The following is an 11,173-nucleotide window of genomic DNA, read 5'->3' on the forward strand; positions in this document are numbered from 1 at the left end:
CCCAACAAAATCAACTAATCCCTGGGCTCCTAATATACATTCACATATGCATTTTATGTATGTGTTTTTTGAAGATATCTATACACTTCCATAAGCATGAATATTATATTTAAGGTACTTTCTACATAAATTCTTACTTTCTATTTGCTTAATGTAATTTCCATCTCAGCAAAGGTAATTGTTGAGAATACTGAGGCAATTTATGGGGACCTGTGGGCTCACAAATCTTATGTGCTTATCCTAGAGATGTATCTTCTGTATATATACTATATCAGGTAGTTTCTATCATCCATCACTGTAAAATGTATCTATGATAAAAAAAGAAAGATACCAAATCTGATCTTTGTCAAAGCAGACACCGGCCAGCCCTGTAGTGACGGCAGCTTCTAGATGGTTCATCATAGAGGGTAGAACGGAGATGTGTAGTTTGTGAAAAAACTGACACTTCCTCAAGTTTCTCCCCTCTTATGGTTATTTTTTTCTTTTCAGGAAAAGAAATAGAAGCCTAATAAATTTATCCAATAGTTAGGTTTTCAGGAGAAGGTCAAATGTCCATATTGAGGTCCCAGTTATGGGTACTAGACTAGAAAGCAGTTCAGACTGTTTTGAGTGAGCAACATGTTTCAGAATGTTAAAAGTGAACAACAGTTGACAACAATGAATTGTGCTTGGAGGAAGAATATTTCCATTTTGGGAAGAAGATTCAGAATGACTCTGCATTAGCAGCTAAGCTCAGGAGCAAAGTTGTGATTGTGCTCACTGGCTCTCCTCCAGCTCAGACCTTGACAGGTCCTCCAGCTCAGGGTCTCTGCATGTACCCCAGCCACTATCCTTCATTCACTTTATCAGGACCAAACAAGAGCTAAACTGATGTAAACCCCTGAAATGCACAAACAGTGTGCACTGGGTCCTCAGCACCAACTCCACAAACCTGCTCTTGCTGGGTTGCACTACTCAGTAATTCAGAGATAAATGACTGAGTCAGGTACTGAATCATCTTTAGGGTGTGCGGCAGCAGCTCTCTGGCCATAGAGAGCAGGTACAGGCCTTCCCAGGCATTTTCCCTGGGGAACCCTGCAAGAAGCTGTGAAAAAGCACAGAGAAAGAATTAAACCAATTCTTACCTCCATTTGCTGCACCTGTTGCTAAGCAAAGATGGAACGTGTTATAGAAATTTGTTTACCAAAGGGTGGTAGTGTTTTAGTTAGTTGATCAATGAGGTCAAAGTTATATCAGAGAAGATAGAAGAAGCTATGAGTTTCTCAAGAATATAGTAGGAATACAGTATAGAAGAATAAAGCAATGGTTCAGCCTTTTGCATCACAGAGTCAGTGCTAATTACATCTGCGTCAGGGGGACCCCTGTGCCGACAAGGGCGCTCAGCTCCCAAGTCTCTGCCTCTTTCAGAAGGTGCTTGGGGCAAGCCTGGACATCTAACTCAGGCTTCTCAAACTTAACACTGGAAGTGGACAATGAAAATACTCCTCTCTTCTTTCATCTATGTCTGTGATTACAAATGAGACTCCTACATGACTGAGAAATCCTTTCTCCACTAATTAACTAGATGAATTGACCACGGTGAGTGGTTACACTGAATCTTTAAACCTCTTACAAATTCATGATATAAGGAATCCCTATGCTTGGCCATTACTTTAATACTCACGCAAAATCTAGGATTACTTGATGTTTTTCTCTCTTTCACGAAGGCTTATAATGACCTTAAAAGCATTAACTCAATATGAAGTCAAGGAATTATTTTAGCTGTGAAATCAGTTGCTTAATAATAAGTTTCCTCAGAGTCAAGAAATCATGCAAGCTGTAAGGCTCAAGCAATTATTTCATTTTTCTGCCTACATATTCATGTACTTAACTACTGCTCTGCACAAATAGAGAAATGAGTTAACGAGAGATTTTCAGTACTTGAGTTTACAGTGTCCAAAACATACAGAGAAGCATGTATCTTCAAAATTAAACAGCTATTTCTGTAGCTACTAAAGAAATCAAATGCTATTTTAATATCATACATCATTATATCAGCTCTTATATAGTACAAGCAGGATTTCACACTGGTTTATCATTACTTGTTAATGGTTTGTCTTTGATTATATAGTAAGCCAATTAAACAAGTTTATAGGTTGCAGTAGGCAAAAGAGAATAAATCTGGGTTTAGCCATAATTTTTAATTGATAAAAAATATTATGATTACAAATTCTTTTTTTCTGATAAAATATTACATATTTCATTAAAGTATTAGATTTTGACATCACCGAGATGCTGCCTGTCTTTTTTAGTGTCAATTGAAATAGGGCAATGCATGGGTAAAATGGTTTGAAAAATTGCAAAATTGACAGAGTGTGTTCCTGCCTCATAATAAACAATTGTTGAATGATGTTTATTAAAATTGGCTCCCAAGTGACAGTTAATAAATGCATAGTTCTATTATGCATGCTAAATTCAGCATTCTAAAAACTTAAAAGCAAATAGATCAAAACCAACAGAGATAAAAAAGTCACAAAGACAAAATACAGCAACACCAGAAAGTGACAGGGAAATAATTCAGTCTTAAAAATGACATTATTTGGAAACTTGTAACAACAATTTTATAGAACTGAAATAGAAGCAAATCAGAGTCTTTCTGATGTTTTAGATATGTGATTTCTCTAGTGCATATAGTTTGATCATATAGCAAAGAAATTCACATTACTAAGTACCCTTCAAAAAAGCAAAAAACCCAAGTTTCCCTCTGTTTCTGATTTCAAGTTATGAATAGCCACGGATAACAAATAAAGGACAAAAAAAGGTGCAATAAAATTTAACTATTAATTTATGTTAATTAAAAGCCTTCAATATTTCTTCAGTATTTAGAGAAATTAGACTACAAGCACTGTGTTTCGCATGTACCCTGACCATATCTGCACAGAATTGCAAAAATGCTGGATTTAATGGGCTTTGTGTCCTTTACTACAATCACTCCATTGGCTCTTTGATGTTGCATGGGGTTGGTGTGATGATGGAAAGAGTTGCTTCAACCATGTATTTTCACCTCTGTTTCTAAAAGGTGAAGGGCAAAACTTTAAATCAAGGAGCAGTTTATCTTTAATTAAGAAAAACATAATTAGGCATTATCACATAATTGCTATTACTGATGGAGAAACTCATATTTTCACAACTAGTGACCCATGTCGTATTATGCTTCTGCTGTTTACTGCATAATAAATCTGTATTTGTGTTTGGCAGCTAGCCAGAAAAATTAAAATGTAATCAACATGCTTCTCTGCAGTCTGGTCATCAAAATCTCTGACTTCACAGATGAGTACATAACAAAGTCAAGTTGTGGTATCCTAACAGAAAACCTTCTTTAGGAATAACTATATTTTTCTCCTCTGTCAAGACATCAAATGACACTTGAACAACCATATACAAAAAGCTTTGCAAAACAGATGAGAAGAACTGTGCTATACACTTGGTGTTGAGTTAAAAAACAGTTTAATGTCTCAAGGCACCACCACGGTAGAATTTTATACCTGCAAGTAATCATCTAATACACTATGATACAGTTAAGGTAATGTATTAATAAATAGCTTGTGCAATTTTGGGAAGCAATCTATAAAGGAATGTTAGATATACAATAGGCACGTACTATAATACAAATAAAAACCAAAATTCCTAGAAAAAGCATGCTGAGCACCTCTTGGTATAGGTTGAGTTTCTTATTCTAAACACTATGTAAATCTTAACTTACAAAAGGTAAAACTGAAATCTTAGAGTAACTGCTTATTTAAATTGATTTTCCTGGGTATTTTCCTCTATGTCACAGGATTATTCTTAGGGACAGAGGATTCTGGTACTGGCTGTAAAGGGCTGTCTTGTTCATTCAGTTGTGCGTTCAAGTTTTCAGAAGTTAGAAGAGAAGAATTAAAAACTATTTCACTTAAGTCTGATTTTATGGATACTAGGTGTGGTTCTTGAAAATTCAATGGTTCTTCTAACACCTGTGTATTTTCTCGTGTCATTCCCATATCTGATGGTGACTTTCGTTTCATTCTTGTGTATGATTTGTCTAAATTTTCCATGCCTTGGTCAGTTTTCTGAAATCGCCCAAAGAACCAGATGAAGAAACCAAACAAAGCAAAAGCCAGCAAACTTGGAATAAAAGCCAGGCATTTGACATCAAGGCTGGAGCCTGTGAACCTGCTGTGCAAGAACATGTCCCCTTCGGCATAGGTCCGGTTCGTCAGTGGGTTTGTGTTATTGGATCTCCACTCCCAAGATAACTTAGTTCTGTTAAGGTCTCTCAAGCTCTCTGAGTCCTTCACTGTGTAGATCTTCTGCCCAGGACCAATATATTGACCATATTCATGAGGTTTGTAAAATATTTGGTTCTTCCACATATTCAGATCCAAGATTAAAACAAGGAAGATAATTCCATAGTTAAACCATTTGCCTGTTCGGAAAAAAAAAAAGTTCTGTCAATTTATATATCCATTTTAGAAGCAGGACAAATGCCATTACACATAAAAGATAATCAGAGAAAAATTGTTATTTTTTTATTAATCTGTAAAGCAAAGTTGTAAATAAATTTCTACCACAGTCAGATTTATGCTGCATATCCCTTAGTATTTCACAATTAGGTCTGGACACAAAACAATTTTGTAACACAAGCACAGGAATATAACTATTCAATTGACATTACAGTTTGTAAGTGACCAGCTTACTTATGTTGTTTGATATACCAACCATGGAGTGCAGATATATTCAGGTATGGGCAATCAGACAAACTGTGATTTATAGAATCACAGTAAGATTATTGAAAAATAGCAAGGGCTGATTGTAGACTTCCAAGTTTAGCCATCTTAGCTTTTTTTATAGTCTGTGTCTATGAATACACATAATAAATTATATTATTTTCACAGTCAAAGCATATAATACATTCTAGTTAGACATATGTTAAGATCTCACCTGCGCAGTGATGATTGCCATCACCCAAGAACCTGGCAAATCTACATGTCAGCATTAAGTGAAAATACATACATGGAGGATTGTTCCTGCTGGTCATGAATGATTGTGGTCTTTGCTGGAATCATATCTAAGTATGCTTCAAGTGAAAAAGAAAATGTATCATAGGATCTATCAAATTACTTAGGCTAGTGACTTGCACAGAAGTAATGGATTCCAGTTCCTGAAAGTATGTGTGTTCAAACTGTACAACCAGAATTCTCCAGGAGGGTAAGGAGACTAACTTCATGTATTCAGGAGTTATGTTTAATGGTTCTCTTCAGTTCAGATTAAATAGATTGAAAATAAACAAGAATATTTATTCTCTTGTTATTCTCTTGTGTTGAACAGTCGTCACTGTTTGGAAACTAAACTGAACCGAAAAGACCTTGCAGACAATCCTATAATTCCTGAATAACTCCTCTATCAAAGACAAGGGGCTTTGGATGGGTCTTTGAGCAAACCAGTGTAGAGGAAGGTACCCCTGCTCACATCAGAAGGGCTGGAACCAAATATCTCTTAGGATCCTTTCCACCTGAAATCATTCTATGATTTCTCCCTGTGATTTTGTCAATTTTATAATTGACGTGTTAAAGAAAACTATATTTTCAGACTATTAACACCATATTTAATAATATTTAAGTTTCTTAAATCAACACCAAGAGACTAAAAGTGATGCTAAAGTATGAAATAATATAACAAACAATACAATGTAACTTGATGTTTCCTGTGGATGCTTGACGTGTATTTAATGTTTCTATTTTCCCATCACATCTGTCTTTCAACAGAAAAACACAGGATTCACTGATCAATAGCTGTTGTCCAGCAGAATGTAATAGCTGACTGCTTGTTTTTTCCTCAGCTGGGCAATTAGATGACTCTTCTTTACCTTACCACCATTTCTTAGGACACAGTGATAATATCACTATTTTTCATATTTTCACTGTCTGAAAATGTTTTGAAAATGGCCATGGGTTCAGAAGTTATTTGATGCTGATTGTTTGATAGAAAGATACACTGTTCCTGTCTCACAGAACGTATGAACTTGAAACTCCCTCACTCAGCTCCTAGTCAGAGCTAGGCAGGCAGAAACAAAGCCCTCAGGTGCAGTGATTGTTGGGTCCATGTGGGCCATATGAACCACTTAGGTCCATCATCCCATTTAGTGAGGATGAACTGCCACCAGTACGTCTAAATGGCAGCTAGCTGGCTGAGAACAGCTGCTGTTCTATAGCAGATTTTCTCAGAAATCCTTACATTTCTTATTCCCAGACAATTTTTTCACCCTCTGCATCACTGTTATGCTTGATGAGCTCTATAAATTTTCCTTCTCTTTTGAATACAGTTGTCACCAGAACCAAAGGCTGTGTATGAGTAACAGTCTCACTATAACCATATATGAACACAATGACATCTTTCTGCTCCTACTCAATAATCCCTTTATCCGAGGGCTGCATTAATGTCCTTAGAAACAAAATGACTGAGTTACTGCTGTCTTGGGTACTTACAGAAAGTATTTACCTCTTTCTAGAATACCATGTCCTCTGCCATCTATCCCTCTGCAAGACAGGTATTCACTGCTGCACTAGCAGGCATGACAGCCAAAGAAGCCAACCAAGCCATCCTTCTAGATTTGTGATGTTTTGGAGCACAAAGATGTCATTGTGCTCATATGTAGTTATAGAGAGATTTAATATATTGCCCAATCTTTAACATTATAACTTAAATGTTTATAATGTATGTATATGAAATGATTGTTTATTGCAACTTAATTTTAGCATAATCATTTTCATAGCAAACTTTAAGTCATATATCAAGCCTATATAGGAAATAAGTTAGGTAAATGAAAAGTCAATCACAATCTTTGATCTTGTGCATGAACAAATTCAAGTTTGTAAGTTTGCAATGGATCATAATAAATGTGTTATAAATGTATAGATACTGATTTTATTTTTAAAAATTTCAAGTTTCATTCCAGATTAAAAGTGACAAGGGAAAATGGAGCCCCATGCTATGAAGTCATTTAACTTATCTCTTACCCAGCTTCTGTAGGATTAGTATTACTGCTGCTTTAGGGTTGGCCCTACTTCCATGAAATGTGTGGCAATACTGGCATATACCTGACCCCACTTAGCCCTTATTGGATGGAAAATGGTTTATTCAAAGACAAAATTTGAAATGGAATGATGTAATAGGATAAACTCTCAAAGACTGGAAGGCTAGTAATCATTTCGTCAAACTGAAAAGAATTTTATCCAGTCTTAATGAAGTTAACAACAAAGAAAGTCATGTGGGAAAATAGGTTGTGTCATTCAGCCATGCACTACCTGAAAAGTGACCTGGTTAACAACTTTATAACTTTCACAGCACTGACATTTTACATGCTGCTCATAATATTTGGAGAGTTCGGAATCTGATGTGGTGTATTTGGAAACATGGTACAATATTGCAATTTGATGCAACAAAGATCCTCCAAAATAAAAATTGGACCCAAGCATATTAGTGTCCTTGTCAGGCTGTGATGCAAAATGTGAAATATTTTTATAGACACTGTAGACTACAACCAGTATTTGGGGATGAAAATTCACTCCTGTTTTCTGAGAAAGCATGTCTGTTGAAGAGGATTGTATCCTCCTGGCTAGAACGCTCACCAGAAAGGAAACTTTGACTCTACAATAACCTCCACTTGTGGCAGTTTGGACTTGCATCATAAGACCATGCTCTGAACATCAGCCTGTACAGAACTCTGCTTGGAAACAGTCTCCCCCCGCTGCTGAAGCTCAACAGCTGTGCACTGCACATGAATGCCAGGGGTCTTCTCATTTTGAAAGAAGTATGGATTTTCATTTTTCCCTTTTCCAGAAATTCACATATTTTCACCATCGAACAAGATTTTTGGGCAATCCTCCACACAACACTTGGAATATATCCCAATATTCCAAAACAGCTGCTGATTCTGTTTTATCTTTGAATGCCCACTCTGGCAGAGGCTATTCATTTTCCAACAAAAGGATCTTATGTAGAAGCTAATCCTCAGAAACCTTACTGAGGTCAGAAGGTAATGTGAAAATTCTACTTAATAAGGCTAGACGGAAGCAGCCTCATGCTGTGCAACCACAGCCAGAGGCTAGTGTAGGACATGTTTGCTTTAGACTTCTATCTCAACTGTAATTTGTGTCTAAAACTACTCAGACACTGCTGCAAAACATTTGAAATGTTCTTCCTATCTTCTGTCACATTAGTGTTATTAGCTAGATACATGCATACAGACAGACCACTCACAGCTGATCTAAGATGTTAGTCCTCTGAGGTTTTTTCACATCTGTGTGCATGGACAGCTTTGGTTTTACCTCTAACCTTTCTATTTTTGCCCACAGACTCCCTCAGGCTACTCTTTGTAAGCTTGGGCTGAATCTCGACATGCTGTTGGTTCAACTCCACAAGCCAGCCATGCTGGTAACTCCCCAGCTATGAAGGTGATGATTTCTCCTTTGGGTGGAAGGCTACTTGGGTCAGATGAGCCCGCAGAAACATGTTACACACAGCCAGAGAAATCTCCCATCTCTTCTGATACCTAAATTGTAGCATCTTCAGTTTGAAAGTTACCTGCATACTTGACAGTAGATGCGCTTGGATTTCCAATGCTTCCATTAAAGGGCACAAGGCAGCCCCCCCTCCCAGTGTCTTTTAAACACAAAAGAAGCTGAACAACATTTATTTTAAGTTTTACAAATTTCCCTGGGTATTATAGAAACTAGGATAGACTATGTATTTTCATAAACATCAGCCTAAAAAGGAAAACACACACTTTGCAATGAACCATCTGTCAAGGGAAATCCAGATGAGCTAAGCAGATGCAGGAATTCAAGTTTTTTTTCAATGTTCATAAAAAAAAGTGGCTATCAAAACAGAATGAAAATATTTAATACTCAGTAAGGAGCAATGCAAGGAGTTCCTAGCTGCAAAGAAATGAGAGTAAAATGAGGTACTCAGCTACCAGTAAAAATAAGATAGCTTTTCACAATAAATTCAAAATTACACTGACACATATCAACTACAGTCAGAAGATGTTAATTCACTATTACTGCCAACAACATTAAGAAATCATAAGTCAGGACTAAGAAAGTATGTTAGTAGTTTAAAGGAGCATGGGTTAAAATAATATAGTGTGTACAATTCTGTTTTTCTGCCTTTTTAGACACTGAAGTATGCAGAAGCAAATTTTAATTTTTTTTCCTCTGCAATCATGATCTTTATTTTATGAAAGCTGAAATTCTCATTTACTCATTGTATTCAGGAGATAAATTTTTAAGACAAAATGGAAAAGGAAAAGGAAAAGGAAAAGGAAAAGGAAAAGGAAAAGGAAAAGGAAAAGGAAAAGGAAAAGTGCAACTGTCTTAAGACTTGTGACAAAGTCAGGAGAGCTGGCAACACATAGCATGTAACTGAAATTATTCATCTGTACACAACTTGGTCAAAGCCATCAAGGACAAACCAACAGAATGGTGGCTTGAAATCCTTGACTCCTTGGAATGTTGCTTTCCTTAGAGCTGCTCCTTTGTGGGACCATTGCTTATTTGAAAAAACAATATTGAATAGGGCTACCTTTATTTATGTCAATCAACAGTGACTAAAACAGACAGTGTAAGAACTAATAAAGAATAAACTTTGCCAGGAAAAGGATGGCAAATGTTATTTCAGTCATGCCTTCTTTCTTCTTGCTACTTGGGAGAAAATGGTTTTCAGTTTCTAAAAATTAGAGCACAAGCCATAGATTTACAGCCTGGATTTATCTATGTAGCTAGTACTAAAAGAAATGTTTTTCAGGCCTCAGTGTTCATTTCCTGCTTGTTACTTAAAAGAAGTCCTATGGTTAAATTTAATATTCTGGATTCTGTGTATTAAACAGGGCTTAAATGAAGCTGGCTCCCTGTCGTTACCATCGTTGTACATCCATGTCACCTGCTGCAGTTGCATCCATGTGCATAATTTTAGATTGGATTATATTAATCTTGATTTTTTTAATATATATATATATATAAAATTAGGTTTTTATTCTTTTCAAATATTCTACACCTTGATTTGAGTAGAATATTCAAGTATATGCACATCCAGACAGTCACTAGAGCTTGCAAATTATCCAACATGATGCCCTAACCTAAGACAAGAACTGATGGCAAGAACAGATGGTTCAAGCAAAACTTACCCAAAGGGAGGTTCTTGTGCCATGTGTTATGGCTGTTTATTAGATCTCCTAAAGGGTGGTGTAGCTCTGAGATAAAACAGGCTCTCAGTAGACAGGATACGTGATATGCAGTCAAATGGATTGATTTGTCTCGCGAATCTAATAAATGGATCTTGTTAATGCTGAGCAGGGAAAAATTTTCCTCAGCCCTCATTCATTATCTCATCCTCATTAAAAGAATGCCTTCTCACTAGAAAATCAGAAAAGATTCCAGTCCTCTCTGCAGAAGACTACAATGCATAAATATTGGTTTTATTTGGTTGGCCTGTTTTCAAACAGCAGCATTGCTACTGATTGCATTTCTGATCACTAATTTATGTTCTTTGCTCTTGTTTATTCTTTGATTATCCCTGATTATCATCTATGTCTCTGTCTCTTCTACAATGCAAAACTGTTCTTTGCTCTTCAATTCCTCTTCTATCACCCATTAATTATATGCCAAGTTTCTGTATCTGGTGACAGCCCAACCTACCACTCCTCAGCCATTTTTCCTACTCCTCTGTGTATCCATTCCACTACTTTTCCTTATACGGCATCTGGGAACCTTGTGGGACTGAGCCCCTCCAAATTAATTCCCTAGCTTTGAGAAAAAGGAAAAAAAAAATCTTTTTTGCTATCCCTGAATTTCATACCTGTAATTCACATAAAATATCTGATGCTTAAACTAATTTTTTTTTCCTCTGCTCCTTTCTTTTTCTGCTCACTTTGGAGAGAAAAATGTGTTCATCATGTACACATAACATCTCCTTTCACCCTACACCTTCTAGTCACTGACTGGCCATCACTTACTTTATCCTGTTCCATAAACCACTAATTGGCTCAAATGGTCTCCATCAGATATGTACCAGCTCTTCTTTCTCCTTGTTAGCTGGCTGTTCTCTGTCAGCATTCCAGCAGGGCACCTACCTTCAATTTTGAAAAACTTTCTCTCCC

General features: G+C 36.5%; 1 protein-coding gene across 1 annotated transcript in view; it reads right to left on the reverse strand.

The window, feature by feature from the left end:
• Positions 1 to 3,469: 3,469 nt before the first annotated feature.
• TMEM117 (transmembrane protein 117) overlaps positions 3,470 to 11,173 on the reverse strand; it is a 180,739-nt gene continuing 173,035 nt past the window's right edge. Inside the window, exon 8 of the mRNA XM_005419257.2 lies at positions 3,470 to 4,444. Coding sequence (XP_005419314.1) covers positions 3,807 to 4,444 — 638 coding nt within the window. The 3' untranslated portion in view covers positions 3,470 to 3,806. The remainder of the gene's footprint in view (positions 4,445 to 11,173) is intronic.

The sequence above is a fragment of the Geospiza fortis genome, unplaced genomic scaffold (genome assembly GCF_000277835.1).
Source record: "Geospiza fortis unplaced genomic scaffold, GeoFor_1.0 scaffold166, whole genome shotgun sequence".
In the NCBI taxonomy this organism is placed as follows: domain Eukaryota; kingdom Metazoa; phylum Chordata; class Aves; order Passeriformes; family Thraupidae; genus Geospiza; species Geospiza fortis.